General features: G+C 39.1%; 2 protein-coding genes across 2 annotated transcripts in view; one reads left to right on the forward strand and one right to left on the reverse strand.

Annotated features, from left to right (window-relative positions):
- The window catches only part of KCTD19 (potassium channel tetramerization domain containing 19), a 34,032-nt gene extending 23,372 nt beyond the window's left edge, over positions 1-10,660 (reverse strand). Inside the window, exons 1-2 of the mRNA XM_022583478.3 lie at positions 10,583-10,660; positions 5,049-5,345 (exon numbers count right to left, since the gene is read on the reverse strand). Of these exons, the coding sequence (XP_022439186.1) occupies positions 5,049-5,345; positions 10,583-10,585 (300 nt within the window). The 5' untranslated portion in view covers positions 10,586-10,660. The remainder of the gene's footprint in view (positions 1-5,048; positions 5,346-10,582) is intronic.
- An 82-nt stretch (positions 10,661-10,742) lies between these two features.
- LRRC36 (leucine rich repeat containing 36) overlaps positions 10,743-27,546 on the forward strand; it is a 45,769-nt gene continuing 28,965 nt past the window's right edge. The window contains 5 exon segments of the mRNA XM_022583467.3: positions 10,743-10,831; positions 18,691-18,818; positions 21,637-21,829; positions 22,622-22,718; positions 25,114-25,202. Coding sequence (XP_022439175.2) covers positions 10,762-10,831; positions 18,691-18,818; positions 21,637-21,829; positions 22,622-22,718; positions 25,114-25,202 — 577 coding nt within the window. The 5' untranslated portion in view covers positions 10,743-10,761.

Here is a 27,546-nt window from a genome sequence, read left to right on the forward strand (position 1 = left end):
GGTTGTACAAAAAAGGTAGTAGGCTGGATTTGGTCCATGGGATATAAATAGTTTGCTGACTCCAGGTCTAATGTCAAGCCAGAAGTTAATGATGTTTTTATAGCTCTATTGAAATATATTTCATATTATATCTAATGTGAATAAGTTTTATATTATATATAAAGATAAAATTTACTCACTTATACAATTCAATGATTTTAAGTATGTTTACAGAGTTGTGCAACCATCATCACAATCTATCTTAACATGATAAAAAGAAACCCTGTACCCATTTACAGTCCACTGCCTATTTTTGCTCACCCTATCCTTCTCACCCCATACCTTGGCCTTAGGCAACCACTAATCTACTTTCTGTCCCTATTAACTTTGTGTATTCTGCACATTTTATATAAATGGAATCATACAGTATATGGTCTTTTGTGTCTGACTTCTTTCACTTAGCATAACATTTCAAAGTTCATCTTTGTTGTTACGTGTATCAGTACTTCATTCCTTTTTATTGACAAATAATAATCCATTGTATGGATATATCATTTTGTTTGTCCATTTATCAGCTGATGAACATACAGGTTGTTTCCACTTCTTGGCTATTATGAATAATGCTGCTATGAACATTTGTCTACAAGTGTTTGTGTGGACATCCTGTAGGTTTTAATTTCTCTTGGGTATATACGTGGGAGTGGGACTGCTGGGTCATAATGATATGTTTAACTTTTTGAGGAACTGCCAGACTGTTTTCCAAAGAGGTTGCACAAATTTACATTCCCATCAGCAGTGTATGAGGGTTCCAGTTTCTCCATATCTTTGCCAACACCAGTTACTGTCTTTTTGATGAGAGGCATTCTAGTGGATGTGAAGTGGTAATTCATCATGGTTTTGATTTGCATTTCTTTGATGGCTAATGATATTGAGCATTTTTCATGTGCTTATTGCCCATTTGTATATCTTCTTTGGAGAAATGTCTACTCAAATCCTTTGCTCACTTTAAAATTTGATTGTCTTTCTGTTGTTTAGTTGTAAGTGTTCTTTATATATTCTGGATACATGTCCCTTATCAGATATGTGATTTGCAAATATTTTGTTCCATTCTGTGTGTGGTCTTTTTACTTTCTTGATGGTGTCCTTTGAAGCACAAAATTTTAAAATTTTGAAGAAATTCAAAATTCATCTATTTTTTCCTTTGTTGCTTGTGCTTTTGATGCTGTACCTGAGAAAACATTGCTTAACCCAAGGTCTAATGATCTTTTAAAATGTTAAATTTGATAATTTTACTTCTTTCTTTAAACATCTCCGAGAGGTACCTATAACATTTAGAATAGATCCTGGGTCTTCAGTGTCACCTGTGAGACTCTGCAAGATTTGGTCCATAGCCTCCTCTGACCTTATCTGTTTCTGGCATCTCCCTACTTTTTTTGTTTTTTTCCCACACTGAATGGCATGTGGAATCTTAGTTCCCCAGCCAGGGGTTGAACCCACACCCCCTGCACTGGAAGCGCGGAGTCTTAACCACTAGACCACCAGGGAAGCCCTGGCATCTCCTTACTTCTCATTGCACCTGACAATGGCTGCTGAGTCTGCCTCTCCCAAGTCACTCGTTTAACCTCAGGGCATTTGTGTTTGTCGTTCCTTATGCCTCAAAGCTCTTTCCCAGACGCCTGCATGACTTGTCCCTTTTTCATTCGGTCTTCTGCTCAAATGTTGCCTTGTCAATGAGGCCAGCCCTGACCACTCTTTCTAAAGGAGTAGCTGGCCTCAGTCACTTGCTATCTCCTTACCACATACTACACATCAGTACATTACAAAACAAGCAGATTAGATGTAAATGCTTTATTCTTTCAACTAAATTCCAGTACTATGAGGGCAGTGACTGACAGAATAAATAAAAACTATACATACAAAAAGAAAATCATATAAACACATTCTGAAACCACAAGAAGTTCTAGAATACAGAAATGCCATCCTCCTTCACTATTACACAGGAAACACTGCTCTATTCTTCATAGCACACACCTCTATCTGACCTTGTATGGCTGTATGGTTTATGCCTATAGCTCCAGTGCTTGGCCTGTGATTAGTGCTCAATACACAATAAATGTTACACTTAGAATCAAGACAATAATAGGTATTGAGCGTGCCCTTTGAAGGCCAAAGCTACAGGCCAGGGGGAGGTGGGGTGGGCAGGTGGACGGGGCTGGGGGACGGGAGAGATAAAGGGTAGGGATGTGAGGGGATGAGGAAAGGTAGAGAGCAGAGCAGCAGTGTGAGCTCAGGCACCTGTCCTCCAGAAGCTTCCCATCTCATTCTACTTGTTGGCTCCTATATGGCTTTCCAACAAAGTTTACTATATTATAGATAATCCTGTGTAGGATATGCCTCCTGTTGCGTGCATGGGAACTTTAGTTAGTGGGAGGCAAAGTCCCATTTTTATTGCTAGGGGCTAAATCTGAAGGACTCTACAGTGAGCAGCACTAACAGGTTAGAACAATTTAGATATGTGCTGTCCAATATGGTAGCCATTAGCCATATATGGCTATTGAGTACTTGAAATGTGATAGTCTGAATCTGAGATGTGCTTTAAGTGTAAAATACACATCAGATTTTGAAGACTTAGTACATAAAAAGAATGTAAAATATATTAATTTTAAAATATTCATTACATATTGAAATGACAGTATTTAAATATACTGGGTTAAATAAAATATATTATTAAAATTAATTTCACTTGGTTTTTTTTTAATGTGGCTACTAGAAAAATTTAAATTACACATGTGGCTCACATATGTGGTTTATATTATATTTTTATTGGATTATCCTATGTTTTCCTTAAAGCCCATAGGAATAATGTCTGGTAACCACAGTGCTTTCAATAAATACTGGCTGAATGCATTAAGGTGGGCTGCCTGAGAAGGGTCTTTAGACTAGAACTGGCAAACTCCATTTTCTCCAAGCAAAATGTTTGTACATTTAGGCAAGAACCTGAGTATGTGGACAGGCCTTAGGAGTGGGGAAAGCGATGGAAACGAGTGAGGTTGTTGATTTGCTTGAGATTGCTGTTGATTCTCCAGCTATATTTACACCCTGCTTCAACGAATAAATACCACTTCAGCTGGGCCGGCTTAAATGTTTATTTAGAGCACCATTTCCAAAACATAAGCACTTATTTTTTGGTCTGTTTTAGGGAGGCAGATCCATATGATTCCTCAAATACTACTGCTCACACAACTTGGAACTTTGGAATTGGACCAATTCATTGGCTTCTGAGTTGTTACCTCCCATTTAGAAGTTGCTTCCCAAATATATTTTGTTTCAATTTGGGAAGTAAGGACATCAAAGGAATTAAAGGGCTGATAAACTGTATAATAGGCTTGTGCTCTTTAAAATGGTTCTTCAAAAAATTGCCTTGATCTCTTTGATTTTCTGCAAGTGACTCCCTCCTTTTCCCCACAAAATGGTGCTTTGGTATAGAATCATTAGCAATCTTGGGAATTCCCTGGCAGTCCAGTGGTAAGGACTCTGCGTTTCCACTGCCAGGGGCCCAGGTTCGATCCCTGGTCAGTAAACAAGCCGTGTGGTGCAACCGCCCCCCCAAAAAAATCAGCAGCCATCTTGACAATCCGGGCTGTTTAAGTGATTTAAAAGCCAATTGTAAGCAATTCTAGTACTCAGTTCCTGGGATAGTTGAAAAAATTTTTATTTCGGGTAGGTAACTTTAAAAAAAATAAAAAGAAAAGAATATACAACAACTTGCACTGGAGTATGTTAAAGATTTTGATTTCCAAATGTATAATACCTTTTAAGAGAAAACACTGATTTCGTAAACAGTGTCCATAAAAATATGCATTATGAAATGTTCTCATTCCCATATGACCCAGATATGCATGGTCTACCTCAATTCTCTTCTATGAGGTGTTGGAGAGGCATAGTTCATAGTGCACTGAGCTGCACTGTGGCTTGTCAGTCAGCGCTCGTGAAGACAGAATAAACAACACCTTGTCCAGACAGTAGGATTAACATGGAGCATGGCCAATGGTCCTTCCCAGTCATAATATTTAGTTCTTCCAGGTTAAAAAAATATCATTGTTCAAAAACTAAGAATAAACTAATTAAGATAAACCACAGAAATGATTTCTGTAGTCTGGAGAAAAATTAGGAAAGAAGGTAATGTTCTTCAGTGATACTATGATGGTTTAAAAGTAAAGGTATTTAAAGCTCTTACACCGAGAAAAGAAGTCTTGGAAAACAGAGAACTGAAGACAAATGAAAGATTCTGCAGTTTGGAGGACGTTTTACTTTGCTGTAAGTGAACACTGTGTACCTAACAGGCGCAGTGAGAAGTGATGTCCTTTTTTTTAAAATTAATTAATTAATTATTTTTTGGCTGCATTGGGTCTTCGTTGCTGCGCACGGGCTTTCTGTAGTTGCGGCGAGTAGGCTTCTCATTGTGGTGGCTTCTCTTGTTCTGAAGCACGGGCTCTAGGCACATAGGCTCAGTAGTTGTGGCTCTCGGGCTCTAGAGCGCAGGCTCAGCAGTTGTGGCGCACAGGCTTAGTTGCTCTGCAGCACGTGGGATCTTCCCGGAACAGGGATTGAACCCATGTCCCCTGCAATGGCAGGAGGATTCTTAACCACTGGGCCATCAGGGAAGTCCCAAGAAGTAATGTTCTTGACAAGTCTTTTAGATTTTAAATCTCAGACACAGTGTATGTAGAAAATCCTACAATTTCTAGTGTTTCCACCTTTTAAAATTCAACAACAAAAGAAAGAAGAAGCTTAAGCTAGGATTTCCAAGAGTCAAGAACACCCTTTCAGGCCGTGGAAAGTCCTATCCTGGGTCTGTGGTGGCTGCTAGCATAGATAAGGCACAGTCAGGATGAAATCCTTTATTCAGAACATGCATTTCTAGTGTTCCGTTTATTACCTTATCTAACTCATCACACTTCCTCATTAAGAGGATCATCTCAGCAACGAATATATAAAAGGACACAATATTTTAGTGATGTAAGGCCTATGTTACTGATCACCACTCCTGGAAGACAAGAGTATCTTACCTGCAGCAAAGGCATCAGCTGCAAACCCAGTGCTTGCTCATAGAGCAAGTTCAGTTCTGCACAACTGGAGAAGGAGAGTTTGGAGGTGTAGAGGTAATAGTGCACATGCCTGAATGTGGAACCATCTCTGTCAATGAACAGCCTCTGGCTTTCCGAAGAGGTCAACGCTGAAGCCTCCTTCCATAACAGGGAGTCTGGGAACTGCGCGAGTTTGCTTCTGGGAACTGAGAAATGCCAGCCCCCGACATTGAAATGAAACAAATCCTCTGCTGACTCATGAGGCATACCAGCCTCCTCCTAAAGGGAAAATGAAAAGAGATCTATGCAATAAAAGGAAATAAAAAGCATCCATATTGGAAAGGAAGAAGTAAAATTATTTCTATTTGTAGATGATGTGATCTTGCATAAAGAAAATCCTGAGGAATGCAGGATTATTTATTATCTAATTATTTATTTATTATCTAATAATAATAAATTATTAGAAATGAGTTCAAGAAGGTTGAAGGGTACAGATCAATATAAAAAATCAACTGTATTTTCATACACTAGCAATGAACAACACAAAAATGAAATTAAGAAAACAATTCCATTCACAACAGTATCAAAAAGAATAAAGTAATTAAGAATAAATTTAACAAAAGAAGTGCAATGCTTGTACTCTGAAAACGTCAAAACATAGTTGAAAGAAAATTTAAAACACCTAAATAAATGGAAAAACATCCCATGTTCACGGATCAGAAGACAATACTGTTATGGTAGCAATACTCTTCAAATTGATCTATTGTACAATTGAACACAATCCCTATGAAAATTCCAACTGCTTTTTTTTCTTTTGCAAAAATTGACACGCTGATGTTAAAATTCATATGGAAATACAAGGGACACAGAATAATCAAAACAATCTTGAAAAAGGAGAATGAAATTTGAGGATTCACACTTCACACTTTCAAAACATACTACAAAAACAAACAAAAAAAACAAAACAAAAACATACTACAGTAATCAAGATGGTGTGCTACTGCACAAGGACAGACATTTGAATAACTGAAACGGAATTAAGAGTCCAGAAATAAACCATTGCATTTATGGTTAATTAATTTTGACAAGAGAGACAAGAAAAGACAATGGGTAAAGAAGAGCCTTTTCAAAAAATGGTGCTGGGACAACTGGACATCCACATGCAAAAAAAAAAAAAAAAAAAAGTTGGATTCCTACCCCACACCATACAAAAAATTAACACCAAATGGATAATAAACCTAAAAATAAGAGGTAAAGATATAAAACCCTTAGAAGAAAACAAAATCTTCATGACCTTGGATTATGCAATGCCTTCTTAGATAAGATACAAAAAGCAAAAGTGAAATAAATAAATAAACAAACCAATAAATAAATAAAACTTCATCAAAAGTAAAAACATTTGTGCTTCAAAAGACATCATCAAGAAAGTAAAAAGACAACCCATATAATGGAACAAATCATCTATCTGATAAAGAATCTGTACTTAGACTATGTAAAAAGAACATTTACTACTCAATAATAGAAAGACAAATAACCAAATTTAAAAGTGGGTTAAGAATCTAAATAGACATTTCTTCAAAGAAGATTCACAAATGGCCAATAGCACATGAAAACATACTTAGCCTCATTAGTCATTAGGGAAATGCAAAGCAAAACTCACAATGAGATACCATTTAACACCCACTAGGATGACCTGAATCAAAATAATAGGTAATGGGCTTCCCCGGTGACGCAGTGGTTGAGAGTCCGCCTGCCGATGCAGGGGACATGGGTTCATGCCCCGGTCCGGGAAGATCCCACATGCCGCGGAGCGGCTAGGCCTGTGAGCCATGGCCGCTGAGCCTGCGCGTCCGGAGCCTGTGCTCCACAACGGGAGAGGCCACAACAGTGAGAGGCCCGCGTAGCGCAAAAAAAAAAAAAAAAAAAAAAAAGATAATAACAAGCGTTGACAAAGACTGGAGAAATTAGAAATCTCATACACTGCTGATGGGAGTGTAAAATGGTGCAGCTGCTCTGCAAAACAGTTCAGTGGTTCCTCAAAACATTAAACACAGAGTTCTTACATGGTTCGCAATTCCATTTCCAGATATAAGCGCAAGAGGAATGAAAACCTATAACCAAACAAAATTTGCAGGCAAATTTGCAAGCAAAATCTGCAGGCATTCATAGAAGAATTATTTATAATAGCCCAAAAGTAGAAACAACCAAAATGTCCATCAGCTGATGAACTAGTAAACAAACTGTAATGTATTCATACAATGCAATGCTATTTGTCAATAAAAAGGAATGAAGTACTGATACACATTAGAACATAGACGAAACCTTAAAACATTATGCAAAGTGAAAGAAGCCAGATGCTAAAGACCACATATTATTCCATCTATATGTAATGTGCAGAATAGGCAAATTTAGAGAGAGAGAGAATAGATTAGTGGTTGCCTAGGGCTGGGGAGGTTGGAGGGGAAATGGAAAATGACTAGTAATACGTATGGAATTTCTCTTTGGGATGATGGAAATGTTCTAAAATTGATTGTGGTGATGGCTGTACAGCTCTGTGACCATACTAAAAACCACTGAATAGTACACTTTAAAACAGTAAATTGAAAGGTATGTGAATTATATCTTAATAAAGCTCTTTTTGAAAGAGTTATGATGAGGTGCTCCCCTCCCCACTGAATATGTCAGGGCTCTCTTGGAATCATACCTGCAGAGACATTACATTATTAAGGCCATGGCAGGATGGCTGAATGCTGTGGGTTCCTTTTTATATATACAAAAGCAGCAAAGATCATTAACCTTCCTCAGTTCATTGTTAAAAGTTGAAGGTTATCTATTCATAAACAAATTGTCCATTTTGCTTCAAGATGACCTAACTTATCAACACTACAAAAAAGCAGAAAGATATCAAACACACAATCTGTATCAGACTTTAAAAAAAAAAAACACTCAAGTAAAGCAGAAACTAACACACCATTGTAAAGCAATTATACTCCAATAAAGATGTAAAAAAAAAAACAAAACCATATTCTGGTCACTAGAGATGATCATGTGGCCTATTGTTATAATAAATTATATTAATAGAAAAAAACACTCAAGGAGCACTACTCTTATAAAAAATTTAGAGTCGTAAATAGTATGTAACATTTTACCTAAAAAAGAACCACAAAACAATACTGAATTTGTGAAAATAAAGGGAAGCCTCACTAAAATGGAGTCAGGAGGCCAGAAGAGGGAGCTCTCACACACATGCCACTCAAGGTCAATAAAAGATCCAACGGAAGAGACATAACTCAAAGCTCCAGCAGGAGGTGATACTACCTTACTATTGGCCAGCAGGAGGAAGAAAGATTTTTCTCCTTGCCTGGCACAACTCAGCCAATGAAAAGTCACTATACTTCAAACTCCCAGTTTCCTCCAATGGATTTTTTTGTTTATAACAGCCCCTCCCAACTTCCCCTTCTCCCTATAAAAGAGTTTCCTCTTTTGCTTTACCCGACTTGCATGTGGTTCACCCTGGTTGCATGTCCTGAGTTGCAGTTCTTTACTGCTCCCAAATAAACCTGTTTTGCTGGTAAAAAAAAAACTGATGGTTTTAGGTTAACAAATTCTAGGTAAACATTATGCATGCTGAAGTGATTGGGGTGCAATGTACCAATATTTGTAACTTATTTTAAAATTTATCAAAAGCTAAGATGAATTGATAGAAGGATGGATAGAGGATATGTAATTAAATAATTACAGCAAAATATTCATTGTAGAATCTAGGTGGTGGGTATATAGTTTCACCGTAAAATTCTTTCAAACTTTCTGAATGTTTCAAAATTTGTATTAAAATGTTGGTGGGGGGAAAGAATGTTAAAATAAGAGGTGGTTTCTCAAGGCAGGAAAAGCCCACTTCTCCAACAGAAATCTGCATCTCCTATTTTGACAGCTGAGTTAGGAAAATAAATGCATGCAATAAAGAAGGGGGTGGGGTTCTCTTCTAACAAGCCTTGTTGATATATTCAGATATAAAGAAAAACAATTATACATGGCCCGTTTGAGGCTAGAAGAATTAAAAGGGACATGAAGAGAAAGATTACAAACTGTAATGGTGTCACGACTCACAGCAGCAGAGCTGGAAAAGCCAATCTAGTGAGTTAATCTAAACTTTTAAGTCCTGGCCTTTCTAAACATAGGTAAGGCTGAACATGACAAGCTGAGGGTAACTAAGGACCCCACCTAGACCAGAAAGCATAAATATGCAAGGACTCTTGATTTTGCTTTCTATTCTCCTTAAAGGTGACAGGCTGCTTGAGAACTCAGTGAAAGTGTCCCAAGTGTGCATATTTTGGGTGCCAAATAAAACCTGCTCCTTGAAGGTGAGCCACAGTTCTGGTCTCAGTTCCTCTTTAAAGATAGGGTATGGCAAGAGGTCTTGCCACAGAGTTTGCCTCCTTCTTACAGGTACATGGCCCATCCACAGGTGGGCTCTCAAGAGAAGCCTGCTGGAGGGAGGGTTGGGGTTAAGGATGTGGTTATGCTTTCCAGAGTTTTCTTCCCAAAGACTGCTCAGGAGCTGGTTAGCGCAGAACTACCCCGGCCTGGGAAGAGCCCTCAGTCACAGGCTGGGGGCCTGTAGTACTTGAAGGACAAAAGGCTTCTTGCCAGATTGACTGCAGGAAATGGGGTAGCCCCAGCATAGTCATCTGACCCCATCCCAAAGGGTATCTCTCTTTTCCACACTGAGCCCTCTCTCCCAGAGGAGCTCCTTCCAAATCAGTTTCTAGAACTAGAACTGCCTCATGCTCTAAAAACAGGACCTCGGGCTTCCCTGGTGGTGCAGTGGTTAAGAATTCGCCTGCCGATGCAGGGGACACGGGTTCGAGTCCTGGTCTGGGAAGATCCCACATGCCGCGGAGCAACTAGGCCTGTGAGCCACAACTACTGAGCCTGCGCGTCTGGAGCCTGTGCTCCGCAACAAGAGAGGCCGCGATAGTGAGAGGCCCGCGCACTGCGATGAAGAGTGGCCCCCGCTTGCCGCAACTAGAGAAAGCCCTCGCATAGAAACGAACACCCAACACAGCCAAAAATAAATAAAATTAAAAAAAAAAAAAAAAAAGACAGGACCTCAACTCCTCAGAGACAACGTTTTATATCTGGAGCTTCCCATCATGCCTCAGAGAGCTGCCCTCCAACCCAATCCTTCAGATCCCCCCACACCCACCACGGTCACCCTCCCGCCCACCGCCTTGCCTCAGAGACAACATTCCCAAGAACTAGAGATATGGAGACCACCGCGTCAGAAGAACACTCCCACCCTTCAGACCTGGCGTCCCCCACACCCTCAGAGCTATATAACACTTCAACTCTCTTCTGACTCCTCAGAACTAGCCCCCAAACCCTTCAAAGCTGGGGCTATATCCACCCCGTGTCCCAGAGTCAGGTTCCTAACCCCACAGCCCTAATCCTCCGCCACATCGCACCCATTCGCAGTTTTAGCGGTTTTGGGGCTCCCGCCAGGGCGGGCTCCATACCATGGTCTACGGTCCTGAGGCGGGTGGGCAGGAGCGTGACCCGGGCAATAACGGCCCCCGGAAGCGCGGCGGCGCGCGGGGCAGGGCGGGGCCTGGAGGCGTGGGGCGGGGCTTGGCGCGCGCCGGGCGGCCTCGCGGGCGGTGACAGGTGAGCGGCGGAGTGGGGCAGGTGGGCGGGAATGGCGGAGCAGTGGGAGCTGGACGAGGAGGGCATCCGCCGCCTGGGGGCGCTGACCCTGGAGCAATCCGGTAGGGCCAGGCCGGGAGGGCCTGGATCGGGAGCTTGGGGTTAGAGGCTGAGGGGAGAAAACAGGGGGAGGCAGAGGAATATGAGGTAGATGGTGGGGAACGGCGGTGGAGGAGCGGTCTCTGAGGCGGAGGAGGGCTTACTGAAGCGGAAGGGTTACAGTGAAGTAGAGGTGAAGGAACTGAAGTAACTGCGGAGTCTGGGGCGGAGGGCGAGAAATTGAGGGAGAGAAGCCGAGTCTAAAATGGAGAAGGAGAAACAAGGTTACGCGGACCCTGAGGCCAGGAACACAGAACTGGACAGTCTGAACTAGTGGAAGGAAAATGAGCCCCAAGAGGGGTATTGGCGGGAGAAGGGAAGCGCGGTGAGAAGGGCTTTTGAGGTCGGGGTGCTATTGAGGAGCCACAAAGGGCGTTAATTTTGGCAGTTTCGGAAACTAACGACCCAGGAGGGCTTTTCCTGGTTGGGGTGAAATGGGAAAGGATGTTCCTTCATCAGCCCCTCTCTTCGTCCAGTCTTCACCTCGAGAACTTGGCGATTCATTTGATCCATCTGGATGCGTAGCCTCCTTTTGAGACTCAGAAAGGGGTCTGATGTAAAAGGAATAGTAGCTGATCTCTCGAGGCGTTTAGATCAGTGCCTTGACTTCGTCCTAGAGGTAAAACGGGCGGAATGACTGCTGACCCCACCTCTGACCTGGGGTCTGACTCACACAGCTTGCTTTCTAAGTTTTTAAGGAGTAGAAATGTTGGGAAAGTTATCAGCGTTCCTGATTCAACTTTTAGCCCTCCTAAATTCACTGCATCGTAATGGCAGACCCTGTGTTAAATGCTTTCCCTGCATTATTTAATCCCCATAACAAGACTGTGAAGCAGATGCTGTTACTGTTCCTATTTTACAGTTGAGGAAAATTGGGTTTAGACTCTTGCCCGAAGCCGCACAGCCGTAAGTAATGCAGCCAGAGTTTATTAACCCAGGACTCTGATTCCAGAGCCTGTGCTCTAACCGTGACAAAGTTACCTTTCTTCCTCTAGTACTTTTTATTTGTGGGATATGCAATAACTTGGTTTTATTTTATTTAAATTATTTGTTATTTAAAATTTATCAAAATTAATACATGCTGGTAACAGTCAAACACTACATGAGTGAGCAAAGAGGGTATTAATCGGTCCTTCTTCTGGAAATCCCCCACCCCACCCCAAAGATAATGGTTTGGTGTGCATATAGATAGATTGATGTAGATATTTCAGGTTTTTCTTTTCCAAACTATTAATACTTTGAGCTCCCCTAATTTACAAGTTATCTAAGAAAAGCTTCATTGGCTTGACATGCTGGTGTACCTTTCTTTTCTTTTTTCCTTTCCTTTTTTAAAAATTTATTCAATTTGATTTGGGGAGGGCACATACCCCTTCCATTTTCCAGCTAGAATAATATGTGGCAGGATTTTTTTTTTTTGCTTGTTAGCTTGTTTTTATTACATGTGAATAACAAAATTGTGTTCATTCTGACAATTCAAACGATACAAAACTATCTAAAGTAAAAGAATATTCTTCCCTCTCCTTTTCTGTTGCTTATACAAACATACATACATAGGTATCCTTTTTTATTTTTTTAAGGAATAGAGCATATATACTATTTGGCAAGTTGCTTTTTTTACTTACCAATAAAACATGGATACTTTTCTTTCCTCCCTTCCATCCTCCCTTCCTTCCTTCTTTCTTTCTTTCTATCCTTCCGCCACGTGGCTTGCACATCTTCATTCCCCAACGAGGGATTGAACCCAGGCCCTGGGCAGTGAGAGAGCAGAGTCCTAACCCCTGGACGGCCAGGGAATTCCCAAAACATGGATACTTTTCAGTTAAATGAATGTGCTGGTATATGCATTCTAAAATTCTTCTATATAAAATCACAGTGGTCACCTTGGGGGAGGGAGGCTTTTACTTTCATTCTGTACTTTTCTGTACTGTTAGAATTTTCTGGCTGTGTAATAAGCATTACTTTCTTTTTAATATCCAAAGGGATAATCTTGGTGGTACAATTATAGACCTTTTCTGTATGTTTGTTTTCTTTGTTATATTTCTCTGTACTAAAAATTTCTAATAAATAATTATCCTTTGTCATGCAGAAAATTTTCATCTTAAGGTAGTCAAGTTTATTTTTCCTTATGATGTGTGATTTTTGTGTCTTATTTATGAAGTTTTCCCCTACACTGATGTAATAGGGTCCTGCATTTTTTTTCTAAAAATTCTGCAGCTTTGCTTTTCACATTATGTCTAATTTTCCAGGGGCTTCCCTGGTGGCTCAGTGGTTAAGAATCTGCCTGCTCATGCAGGGGACACGGGCCCGAGCCCTGGTAGGGGAAGATCCCACATGCCGCGGAGCAGCTAAGCCTGTGCGCCACAACTACTGAAGCCCACACACCTAGAGCCCGTGCTCCACAACAAGAGAAGCCACCACAATGAGAAGCCCGCGCACCGCAATGAAGGGTAGCCCCCACTCCCCGCAACTAGAGAAAGCCTGAGCGCAGCAATGAAGACCCAACGAAGCCAAAAAAAAAAAATAATTAATTAATTAATTAACTATGATCTGTTTCGTTTGATATCTGGAAACAATGGATTCCAAATTTTAAAAAAATCTAATCTATTTGGAGTTTATTTTTATATATGATATGTGATATAATATAATTGTATTTTTCTATGCTAATAGCCAGTTTTCCCAGAACCTATTTTGTAGTGTTATCTCTGCTATATTCCAAGTCACTTTATAAATGTGGGTCTGTTTCTGGGTTTTCTGTTCTGTTCCATTGTTCACTTTATCTACTCCTGCACCAATATCAGACTTTTGTAATTACCATGGCTTAACAGTAAATCTTTTTAATTAATTAATTAATTAACTTATTTTTGGCTGCGTTGGGTCTTCGTTGCTGCACGTGGGCTTTCTCTAGTTATGGCAAGCGGGGGCTACTCTTCATTGAGGTGACTTCTCTTGCTGCAGAGCAGGGGCTCCAGAGCACAGGCTCAGTAGCTCCGCGGCATGTGGGATCTTCCCCCACCAGGGCTCGATTCCCGTGGACCCTGCATTGCCAGGCAGATTCTTAACCACTGCACCACCAGGGAAGTCCCTGGAACTCTTTTTTTAAAATCACATATAAAACCTAAAAATACTTAACAGCAATTTCTTAATATTATCAAATATCCAATTAGTTTTCTAATTTCCCCACTGTCCTATACATTTTTTCTTTTTTTTTTTAATTTTTGGAATCAGGATCTGTGTAAGGTCTATTGCAATTGGTTGATATTTACCTTAAATCTTATTTGATCTACAGGTTCTTCCCATTATTTTTCTTGTATTTTCTATTGTTTTTGAAGAAACTAGTCATGTCCTGAATAATTTCTTACAATCTGGATTTTGCTCACTACATTCCTAAGATGTTTAACATTTACCTCTGTTCCTTGTATTTCCTATGAATTGGTAGTTAGATAAGGCTTGATCACATTCAGGTTTGATTTTTTTTTTTAATTTATTTTTGGCTGTGTTGGGTCTTCGTTGCTGTGCACAGGCTTTCTCTAGTTGTGGTGAGGGGAGCCTACTCTTCATTGAGGTGTGCGGGCTTCTCACTGCAGTGGCTTCTCTTGTTGCAGAGCATGGGCTCTGGACACATGGGCTTCAGTAGTTGCAGCACGCGGGCTCAGTTAGTTGTGGCTCGTGGGCTCTAGAGCACAGGCTCAGTAGTTGTGGTGAAAGGGCTTAGTTGCTCCTCGGCATGTGGGATCTTCCAGGACCAGGGATCGAACCCATGTCCCCTGCACTGGCGGGCGGATTCTTAACCACTGCGCAACCCGGGAAGTCCCTGTTTTTTTGGGTTTTTTTGCAAGACCACTTCATAAGTGATGGTGTATACTTCCATCAGGAAGTATATAACATCTGGTGTTCTTTTTGTGATATTCTCAGTCATTGAATATGATTGCCTAGGATCCATTAATTCATTCGGGATTGCAAAATGATAATTTTAAAATTCATTAATATTTGTTAGTTGTAATACTTATATAAAAAGATATTTCCTCACGCCAACTATTTGGTTATCCTGAGGCACAGTTTGTATAGGAAAGAAAGGATAAAAGAGTTCCCATATACTCTTCCCCCCATCACACCTCCCCCATATCCCCTCTCAGTTTTCCTATTATTAATAACTTGCATTCATGTGGTACATTTGTTATGGCTGTTGAACCAATAATAATACGTTATTATTAACTAAAGTCGATAGTTTACATTAGGGTTCACTCTTTGTGTTGTACAGTTTTGGGGTTTTTGACAAATGTATAGTCATGTGTCCACCATTACAGTATCAACAGAACAGTTTCACTGCCCTAAAAATCCCCAGTGCTCCACCTATTCTTCCATCCCTCACCACTGAACCCCTGGAAACCACTGACCTTTTTCCTGTTGCCTTTTTCAGAATGTCATATAGTTGTAATCATACAGTATGTAACCTCTGGCAACCACTGATTCTTTAAAAAATTTTTTTTAATCTTTTAATTGAGGTATAATTGACATATAACATTAACTTAGTTTCAGGCATACAGTATAATGGTTTGATGTTTGTATACATTGCAAAATGATCACTGCAGGGGCTTCCCTGGTGGTGCAGTGGTTGAGGGTCCGCCTGCCGATGCAGGGGACACGGGTTCGTGCCCCGGTCTGGGAGGATCCCACATGCCGCGGAGCGGTTGGGCCCGTGAGCCATGGCCGCTGATCCTGCGCGTCCGGAGCCTGTGCTCCGCAACGGGAGAGGCCACAACAGTGAGAGGCCCGCGTACCGCAAAAAAAAAAAAAAAAAAAAAATCTATTGTTAATCTTGCATTTATTTTTATTTTTTTTAATTTTTGGCTGCGTCGGGTCTTAGTTGCAGCACACAGGATCTTTCCTTGTGGTGCACAGGCTTCTCTCTAGTTGCAATGCACAGACTGCAGAGCGTTTGGCCCCTTAGTTTGCGGCACACAGGCTCTCTAGTTGAGGCACACGTGCTCAGTGGCGAGGGCTTAGTTGCCCCGTGGCACGTGGGATCCTAGTTCCCTGACCAGGTATCAAACCCACGTCCCCTGAATTAGAAGATGGACTCTTAATCACTGGACCACCAGGGAATTCCCCAGGTAATTTTGCATTTAAACAGATCTTTTACCCGTGTATGATTTTGTAGTAACATCAGGCATCCGTCATTTGAAAAATATTAACTCACTGAGTTATGTCTGTCTTCCAAATACTGGCAAATTTCATTTTGTTACATTAAAAAATCATGTTTGTTAGTATCATCACAAATCTCATCAGAGATATCTTTAGGTTTTGGAATCTATCAAGTTTATGGTGGCAAATACAAGTTTATCAAAATTCTAATTTCAGCTTGGAAGCTCATATGCTATAATTGACAACAGTTGCTGTCACTTGTTTTCCTGAAGTGACAGCCTCACTTTCTTTATTTTCAAGAAAATGTCTGCCAACTATTCAAGTCTGAATAACCATAGTGTGTCAGATTTTTCAGGTAAAAATGGTGTTCAAAAAAAAAAGGGGGGGGTGTTAGTTAAGCTGGCATCTCAAAATCCACACAAGTGTTTTCCCTCAAGGCACCCACCATACTTCAGTATTAAGCAGAAGTACTTCATGCGTACTTCCTGTTTGGTCACACAATATAAAAAAGACATACTCAAGCGTCAAGATTTACTAAAATTAACCATTTTTATTGCTTTTTCAAGGGCATTCTTAAGAGAAAGTGGCTTTTTTTTTTAACTGCAAGCATACAATGGTGACGAATACAATGACTAAGAATGAAGTTTGATGCCACTGCCTTGACTCATCCTAAGGCCTCAGTAGTTTTTGCTTTTACACCATACATGCAAATGTCAACACAGCAAAAAGAGCTATTAATGTTCTAATATTATTATGAAAATAATTTTTAAAAATAGTTTTGATTTTGTGGACCCCTGTACATGTCTCAGGGACCTCCAGGGGTCTAGGGACCATGTTTTGAGAACTGTTACATTTTGTTATGACATCTTTTAGCTTTTGAAATTTGTTTTGAAATACTAAGTTAAAATTTTCATTTGTTTTGTGAATGTATCTTTTTGGAGTGCTTTCATTCTTTAAGGATGCTATTCTGCTCTTTTTTCTTTTTTGTTTTAATAACCTCATATAAAATATGACTGTAAACCTTTTCTGTGTCTCTTTGTTAAAGTGCATTACGTTTTCTATACTTTTAGATGGGAAGAGTGGGCCAGAATAGCTTTCCTAGTTTCAAGGTTTTGGAGCTCCCTCTTCTGTTGTGTTCACAAAGTACTAAAAATAGGGCTTTAAGCTTGCGGAGAACTGCTATCTCTGCCTCCCTCCCTGACTTGTATCTGGACCTTCTCTTTCTTTTGAACCTATTGTCTCTCTCCCCTTCAATGTGGATTCTACTCCCACTGATTTCTCTCAGGGATGAGTCTTGCCTTGAAAGGGATCTTCAGTTTCATACTTTTTATAGTTTATAGGTCCTAGACTGCTCCAGACTGCTCCAGCACCTTAAGAGCTTATTTCAATGCAATCCCCTGGCAGTCATCTGCAAATGGGATTCTGCAGAAACTCCTTCCAGTTTTGGTTGCTGTTCTCATTTTGGCCCACCACACTTGCCAGTGAGCTCCTCTTGGCAGTTTTGAGATTCTCCTCTTTTCAGTGCTGTTAGAAGTCTAGTTGACATATATGTATGCATGTACATATGTATGTGTGTATATATATATATATAATATATATATATATACACATATACCCACATACCTACATACACACACACATATATATTCTTTAAAACACAATCACACACCCAGACACAGAGTCATACTTTTCCCTCACTTAATGTCTTGGAGATCTTTCCATATGAGCATCTACAAATCTACCTCATTCTTTTTAATGACTGCATAACAATAATTAACATGTATATAGCACCATGTGTCAGGCACTGTTCTAAGTTTTGTATACACACACATATATATGTATATATCTTTATATACACACATATATATATATATTCATTTAATCCCTACAACATCTTGTGAGGTAAGTACTATTATCTCCATTTTACAGATAAGGAAACCGATGCACAGAGAAGTTAAGTGACTTGTACAAGGTCACAGATCTAGTACATTGTCCATTGTATCAATGAACTGCTGCTTAGGCCATCTAGTTCTACTCTTCTCCTGATGGGCTCTTTGACAGTTTTGTTTTTCTCCTTTTCCTCCCTCCCTCCCTCCCTTCCTTCCTCCTAAAACTTTCCTGTGATTGACATCCTTCTGGTCTACATTATATATCCTGGCAAAATGTTGTGAGTATTATCTATAGGGCTAAATCCTCGCAGTGGGATTGCTGAATTTGTTTGTTTTGAGAACTTTTGGAGACTTTTACTACATCCTTCAGGGTAATTAGAGAACTCAAGTGTTCTGTAAAACCAAGGCTTGGCGTCACTGCGTAAGACCATATTGATTCTTTTTTTGCGCGGGCCTCTCACTGTTGTGGCCTCTCCCGTTGCGGAGCACAGGCTCCGGATGCACAGGCTCAGCGGCCATGGCTCACGGGCCTAGCCACTCCATGGCATGTGGGATCTTCCCGGACCGGGGTACGAACCCATGTCCCCTGCATCGTCAGGCGGACTCTCAACCACTGTGCCACCGGGAAGCCCCATATTGATGATTTTAAAAGGGTGATCTGATCTTCTTATGAGCCTTGAATGTAGGATCTTTCACAGATGAGATACGGGAGGAAGGAAGGCCTGTTTTCAGTGACTCTGCTCTTTATCCAAGCCGAGATCATAATATATCTACTGATGATCTCTTTTCAGAACTGGTGGAGTCTCTTTCATTGCAGGGATCTTACGCTGGAAAAATCCATTCCATTGGTGATGCCTTCAGAAATTTTAAAAGTCTCCGATCCTTAGATTTATCAAGAAATTTGATCACTAGCCTGAAGGTAAGTTCTATATTCTATGACCAGTCAGTTTATTTTTTTGATGAAATAAGAAATAAAAGGTAGATAATATCAGCCTGGGGAATATAGCATCTTCCTTTTAAATGTTTCCAAACTAAATTTTATTATTCACTGTGAAATTCTTTTATGTTTGACTTTTTTTTATTATAAAATATTGGGGAAAAATTCCTTTTATACTGAGAGAAAACTATATTAAACTATCACTGCCTAGGGCCATAGTACAATTTTTAATGTATGTTAAAAAAATTATGAGGAGCACTGTTAAAAGTACAGATTCTTGGGAATTCCCTGGTGGTCCAGTAATTAGGACTCTGCTTTCACTGCTGAGGGCTCGGGTTCAATCCCTGGTCAGGGAACTAAGATTCTACAAGCCATGCAGCATGGCCAAAAATAAATAAATAAATATATAATAATAATAAAAGTACAGAGTCTTAGTCCCTATTCCGAGAGAGACTCTAAGTTAATAAATCTATGGTGGGTCCAGGGCATTCCCAGGGGATTCTGATGATGTTGGTGCATGGCCTAAGTTGCTACTGTGAGTTTTTTCTAGGAGGGGGAGGAAATGATGGTCTTAAAAACAAAAATTTCCATGCCAGGAGGTGGTGGTGCAGAGGGCAGTTTAGGAAAGTAGGTGGGAGCATGCTTAAGCAGAAAGTGTGAGGATTAGCAAACGCACAGAACGAGCTCTACAAATATAAATGCCCAAACACACAGAGATGGAAGTTTTATTTTCTTTGCATGGACCCCCAAATGGTATTTCTTCCACTGTTCCCTTTTTGCCCAGCTATGGGGCTGTCTTGATAAAGCCCTTCTGTGCAAGACTGAAGGTGAAAGACAGATTCTATCCAGGATTGGTTAATGATCTGGATTATTCCTCCAGTTTTGCATTTCTTAGGGGAAACTTGTTCAACAACACAAATTAGACCCAATCTCAAGGTCTAAAACTAAGGGCCCCAAAAGAAGAAATCCAAGCTAGATCAAATTTCCAACTAGGATTCCAAAAGCAGAAATTCCAAGTTGAACTTGGTCTTTAGACTCTTTGATAACAGCCCTTTGTATTTGGCCCACAAATTTCAGAAAGTATTAGTACAGAGTTATTTAGGTCTCCTCTTCTCATATGTATTTTTATCTGATTGCTCTTTTCAGACTAAAAAAAATTGAGTGAACATTGCTGTCATTTGCTTTTTTACTCTCTTTTGTTCCATTTCTGTAAATTGGCTGAAAACTGTTGTGAAGATTAATCAAATTAGCACGTGTAATCAAATATTACATATATAAGACTCCTGTAGTGTTTGGCATATAGGAAGTACTTAATAAATGTTAGTTTTACAAATTTTTTGCATCTATGATTTATCTGCATGTATTCATCTCTAGCAGTTCTGAATCATTTTGCTTAATTTTCCCAGGGGAGAAATGTTTTGTGTTTAGTTCTAGTGTAGCGTTGGGGAATACATGAATTTATGCCAACTGGGAAACATGAGAGGAGGATAAGAATTGTTTCCTTGACTTTTACAATGAGACATTAAAAGATTACTTGAGCTGGGACATCAGACACATTTAAAGACAGTCCTAATGGTGTACTGCCCTGAGAGTGAGGCCAAAAGCACTGATAAATATTCCCAACCATTGACCCTTTCACAATGTAGAAGTTAGTGGAGCTGAAAAAAGCCAGAAAGAAATGCATCCAACTGTAAACAGTGTTCTATTCAGAAATGTTTTGAATATATCTTTGAGTTTTCTAAACTTCCTGCAATTATAAAAAGGTTAATTTTAAATGAGAGGAGAATAAAAACATTATTTTATAAATACATGATGGAAAATAATTTTACCTTTCTGAAATAACTCTCAATGACAGAGTTCCTTTTATGGTAACCATTTTTACTACTAACAGTATGTGATTATACATATATGTACATGTTTTGAAATATTGTCCTGAAATTTAGTGTTGGACACAAGCACCTAACTAGCCAAATACATGAAAATTAAACAATTATTTTCGATAGTAAGTTTTAGCAAAGGAGAAAAATTGTGGCTTTTCTTCTCCAGTGTCCCAGTTCTGATTGTACTGTTGCTAGAGAAGTGGAGGGAGGGGGGTGGGGTTGCTAAGTCCACAGAAATAGAACAGAAGAAGGCAGAACATTTCTACCAAGGAGAACTGACTGATTGGAGGATGGGGAGCTTGTAGGGTGGCAGTAACTCTGAAGAGGAAAACAAGGACAAAAGGGGCTCTTGACTGGTCCAGGAGGGAAGACTTGGAGATTGCATTGTTTTGTTTTGCCATATAGTCCATTCACCCTAAAAGTGAGGTCTTGAGATATAAGAACATATACATACACACTTAATTTTTTTCCCTGCCATTCTCCCCAGAACCATCTTTCTTTTGCCTCCCTCCCTCCCTCTTTTAAATTGAGGTGCTCCTGGGGTCAGGAGAGTGGTTATAGCAAGGGTGAGAGAAGTGCAAAAGTGACTTGGCCTGGCTACCACTGAGAAGGATTGGATTGGGAGAGTGATGGGGGGCAACAGAAGTAGAGAACTGACCGCAGATATTTGGATGTCAGAGCTTATAAAGGAGGAAATGTATGATATCTATGAATTATTTAATGTATAGCACATCCAGTGTCCATGGGCTGCAGCATTCTTATTCTCAGGCAACTAAATGCGAATTTCAACCCTGCCTTTCTCATGGGTGTCTCAGGTAACTGTTTAAGGATGGAAAGTAGTAGTTGTATTTCCATCTTGATCTGTGAGATTCCTAGTGCTTCCCAATGTGCAGTTTCACAATGTAGTCTTTTCCTTGCAGGGCATCCAGTATTTATGTTCACTCCAAGACCTGAATTTATATTATAACAACATTCCTTCCTTAGTGGAGGTGTCCCGCCTACAGCCTTTACCCTTCCTCAAAGAACTAGATTTGAGACTCAATCCTGTTGTCAGGAAAGATACAGATTATAGGCTCTTTGCTGTGTACACGCTACAAACTCTGGAGAAACTGGGTGAGACCCTCCTCCCCTGTTCTTTGCCCCAGAATCTTACTTTAAACCAGCTGCCTCCTAACCTTTTGGATGTTGGCCCAGAGTATGCACTGGCAGGATATATTTGTTTATTAGTCAATATTTATGTAACTCTTTTGTTTTGGCAGGATGTATGACGAGTCCTTTTATTGTTTATTGAATGACAATCTATGATTTTATCAGTTACTTCCAGCTTTAGTTTTCTTCAGTTGATGGTTTCACCACCACTTCCTCCCCAACAAAAAGTTTCCAGGTTGAGATTTATTTTTCCAGGTGCCCCAACTTTGTAACTGAATTAGCAATAGAAAACGAATACAACAACTCTTTGGGGCTTAGTTGTCAAGGAACAATAAATATTCCTTCAAATGAGTTAGTCTGTATTTCTTTATAATTTTATTGTTGAGTATACATTTCTTATTGATATAAACTTCTATGTTACATGCCCCTGGGAAAGTTATTATAGAGGAACTAAGAAAAGTCTTTCAGAAATGGTGTAACTTTCAGCCTTAAGATTAGGCCATTTGGATTGTTTGCTGCCCAAGCTGTACTTTGCTGCAAAGGTAGTTACACTTATGTGGCAGTTGTTGCTATGGTGTCCCTGTAGTCTCCCTGAGTTACTAGTGCTCCAGTGACAACATAATAGCATTATTCTGTGACCCATCTCTAACAAAAGATGAGACTGATCTTTAGTTTTTACTCTGTGAATATGCTTTTCTGACCCATTACTGTTTACTCCAAAAAGAAACATGCTCAGACCATGGTTTTTGCCTCTAGATGACCGAGCCGTACGAGAAAGTGAGAGAAAGGCTGCCAAGCTGCATTTTAGTCAGTTGGGTAACAATGAAAATTTTCTTTTAGAGGTGGAAAAAAGGTAAGAAGATTTTTTACAAAAAATTTTTTTAGTTTGGTTCTGGACAGAGAATAGTGAATTCCTGCTTAACTTTCTTCATTTTGCAGCAGAAATCTCTACAAGTTGTAAGAATCCTCAGATCAGAAATGAAAGTATCTATGCAACATTTTGAGATTTATCTGGGGTGAGAATCTGGCCCTCAGTGGAACATTTCTGCTTTCTTGAACTATTGGGTCTTCTTTGGATATAATCGTTGTACATTCTCTAAAGTTGTTGTTCAAAGTTTATAGATAGGGATATTATGGTATTACTTATCATCCCCATAAGTGTATACCAACCCTTTCTTGGTAGAGTTATAAATCAGTACATGGTCTTTTCCCATTGAATTAGGAGGATTACATTACCATGCGCAGGGTCGTTAGAGATAAATTTGTTAAAGAATGATAAGGGAAGCATTTCTGTACAAAACCAAAAGTAAATGGACCTTTAAGCTCTAAAGTATCTGAATGGTAGATTTTTTTCTATTTCTTATTACCAAAATTCTATCAAAGTAAGGTACCATATTTTCTACCCCAAAACTCATGCTTTTGAAAAAAAGTTGCTTTATTATTTTTGAAAAATAGAAGTTTATTATAAACAATTTAAATAATACAGAAGTACAGGGAAAAAAAGTCAAAATCACCCCATATTTTGCTACCGAGTTAACTACTAGTAATGTTTGGTATGCATCCTTCCAGACATCTGTGTACCTATATACACATGTAGATATATCTATTAGTACTTTTTTCTGATGGTAAAAGTAATGTGGGTTTATTGTTGAGAATATGGAAAGTAGAGAAAAAAACAAGGAATAAGCCACTCATAATCCCACTACACAGAAATAAATACTAATTGTATTATGGTAAATATCCTCTTAGTCTTAGGTACATGTATGTGTGTGTGTGTGTGTGTGTGTGTGTGTGTGTGTGTTTTGTGTGTGCATGTTTATATATTATAACAATATATAACATTATATATTATATAATCAATATGTAAATATAAAATAATAAATATATTACATTTATTTTATAGCAATTTTCTTCCTATACATACCTTTTTTAATTTGATAAAATATGAAAATATCCACACAACATTAAATATTCTTCCCCAGAATGTTTTTTATTTGTTTACTTCTTTATTGTCTTTCCCCTCCACTAGACCATAAGCTCCATGAGAACAAAGACCTTGCTTGTCTTGTTTACTGCAGTATCCCTAGTGCCTAGAACAATGTCTGGCCCATATAAGGTGCTAAGGAGTAATTTGTTGAATGATGAATGAGTGAAGTCAGTGCCTGTCGGCCTGGGATCTTGCTCGTTTCCACTGACTTTGCCTGTCTCTGCTCTGATCCATTATATATTTTATAATGTAATCCTCAGAGAGCAGCCTTAGTTCCCTATTTTTTTAAGCTCCCTTTTTTTTAAAGTCAAGTTTATTTACTTAGGTTAATTTACATAGACTAAAATTCACCCTGCTGTAGAAAGAAATGGAATATGTCTTAAAAATTATTTGTATATGTACTTTGTAAATTAATTCCTATTTTATATGCATTGGGGTACCTTGTTTACTATAGAAATCCAAAGATGAGTTAATGTATAACTGAATAAACTTACTAGTGAGGCAAATAATTTTCATCACTATATTTCTGTTTAGTTACCTTATAGTGACTGCAAAAACAGAGGTAAAATGTTGCTCAAGTGCCTGGTGTTAGCATTAATACTTTATAAGCTCTCCAACCTTGGGTGAAGGTTTTTTTTTAAAGCCTTTCTGAGTCCCAGGTCCCCCAACCTATAAAATGGTGATAATAGATTAATAGGAGAGCTTTTATGATTAAATGAAATGGTGGGTGTAAAGTGCCTGGCTTATAGTCTAGGCTGTCTGTACTTACTGTATTTCCCAATCTGTACTTCCCAATCTTACTATACTACATCAACCAAGTGCAAACACCTGCCTTTCTTATCTCTTTTTCAAACTAATGGCTATAGTTGTCTCCATTATAATTCTTGGTAGAAGAACCTTCTTTTCTGTGTCCTAACTATGAGTTTTTTGATACAAAAGAAAATATTATTATTTTATAATATGAAATACTATTCCCTCAATCACCCAGACCTAAGTTTGTGTCAAGAAAACAGAGTAAGTTCTGAACTTTCTGGCTTTCATGCTTTAAAAGCTGAACTAGAGTGTCTTTCTCTCTCATTATTCCCAATAAAAATATGACTTTTTAAAAAATAGCTTTAACTGAAATATTTGTGAAAATAATATGTTCTAGAGCATTTGAAAAAAGAAATCTGATCACCCTGAAATAATGTTTTCTAAATAGCCTTTACTGGTGCTCTCAGAAGCTTCTTTTGAGTTTTAAATAAATTATTCGATGTGGTAGCTCTAGGGAGAAGACAGTGAAAAACTGTGTAGCAAATGAGAGCACTGCATCAAAAGTCAGCACTGATGTTGATGACAGGATTGAAACTGGTAAGTTTTCCCTTTCTGATCACAAAACGATTAAAACATTAGTTGTTTCTGTTTTCATGGCCAATCTTGAGTAGGATGAAGACAAAATAGTTGAGAAATAACCACATTTGAAGAAAGCACAAAATTTACTGGCTTGTATTTTTCCTCTTTTCTTTCACTGCCAGAAGGGCCCTATTTACTGAGTAGGCCTAAGCCAAAACCCATCAAAGTGCACAAGCTGTACTCAGTTCAATTTCACTTATATCACTTTATATCATTAGGCCATCCTGAAAATTGCATTACTGATCTCCACAGGATTCATTAACCAGAGACTCAGGACTCATCTGCATCAATGCAGCTCACACCATTAGCCTTCTGGGCTTCTCCACCTTGAACCTTTGCAGCTACAGAATCTCTTGTGTTTGTGCTATATTCTTGGGGATTGTTGCCCGTACACACTATTGGTAATCCAACGTGAATAAAGTGGTTATGCCACATTAATGGTCATGCCACAGGCTAGAAGAAAGCTTTCCACTGGAGAAATTGCATTCAGTGTGCCCTTATAGATTAATTTGATACTCATCAGATGACCTTTTAATTGAGAAAACTTTCTTTTGTATCAAGGCCTCTGTCCCTTTGAAGGGTCTATTGAATTATATACAAACTCTAAAAATTAATCCTTAAAATCTCAACAGTAACTAATAGACTGACTATGCAGTTTAGACATTAAGGGTTTTCAGTTTGTAACATACAATATTTTATTTCCTGACTTCTTATCTATCTATGTAGACATTAATTGACAAGTTATTTTCACAGTATTTCATGGTAAAATAAGCCATAGTGAGGTATGATTTTTATTTTCCTTTCTTGGAAGTCTCAGCACATGTAAGTCATGGACCATGGATTGCTCTACTTCATCTTAAATAGCATTTTTTATATTTCAAAATTGATGAAATTCTATTGTAATAATTTTGGAAAATACTGAAAAGCATGAAGAACAATATTTTAATCACTCAGAAGCCTGTCCCCTAAAGAGAATCCCAGTTAATTTGGTATGTAGCTTTCTTGGTTTTTTTCTAGGTACAAGCATTTATATATCCATTTCCAGAAAGACAAAGATACACTAAAGCATAATTTGACTGCCTTTATTTGTATGAGCTGAGTTAAACTTCATTTATATCATATTACATCATTAGCACACACAGAGTCACTCCATGAATTATAACGTTTTAAAGTGCACGGTCTTTACTGAGAACAAACTGCTTTACTAGACACAGGGCCTATTTCTAAAGGTTCTTGGAAGCTCCAGCTGTTGCTGGAATTTTTTTTAATGTAAAATTTATTTTGCCATGTTGAAACGTTAAAGAGCTTTGCTTTCCCCTGAAAATTATGTTTGTGCTAGATCCCTGGGGAGTGTTGCCTGTAAGCACTGTTGGTAATCCAACATGACTAAAGTGGTTATACCACGTTAATGGTTGTGCCACAGGCTAGGAGAAAACTTTCTGAAAAATATTTCCCACTAGCTCAATTGTTCAAAACAGTGCTTTCTACCAATCATTTAGGATGGCAGGGAAACTCACTGTCATGGATCCTCATCCTAGTCTCCTAACCACATAATCTTTGACTCTTTCAAAGTTCCCTCTCTCTTTCCCATACCCCTAAAATAAGCATACCTAGGCTATGCCTTCAGACTCTCTTCTTTCTCTACTCTTTGCCCTATTGATCTCATCTATTTCCACAGCTTGCTTTATTTCCTCCCTGTAGATGACTCTTAAATATGTTGGTCTAGCTTTGACAACTTGTACCAGTTTCTCTGCACCAGTCCCCCATTTCTGTTGACCAACTATTAATATACACTTGGAATCACCACTGAATAATTTTCCAGCCCCTCAAGCTAAACATGTTAGAAAACCAAATGAACCCCTTTCCTTCAGCCCTAAACAGCTCTTAGGGTTTCATTAGTGTTACCACCACTTTCCCATTGCTGAGGCTCAGAACCAGAGCGGGGATTGATGCTGCCCCTCCCCTAAAGTCCAGCTGAATGTTCATACCTTACCCTACACAATTAACAAGCCTTTTCCCTTTCCTAATAGTCTCTTAACAGGCATGCCTAATAGCTATCATTTACTGAGTATAGACTCTGGGCTAGGCCCTGTGTATTGTCTCATTTAATCCTCACAACAATCTTGAAGGTGGTTATAATTATCCTTGTTTTACACATGAGGAAACTGTGGTCCAAAGAGGTGAAATAACTTGCTCTAATTATACAGTAAGTGGTAGAGCTGGGATGCAAACTCTAGTCCATCTGTCATCAAAGTCCTCTTAAACATTACACCATGCTGCCTCCCAGTCTCTTCTTTCATTC

The sequence above is a fragment of the Delphinapterus leucas genome, chromosome 20 (assembly GCF_059928025.1).
Source record: "Delphinapterus leucas isolate spDelLeu-1000000601 "Yukka" chromosome 20, BTC_Dleu_Yukka2, whole genome shotgun sequence".
Lineage (NCBI taxonomy): Eukaryota > Metazoa > Chordata > Mammalia > Artiodactyla > Monodontidae > Delphinapterus > Delphinapterus leucas.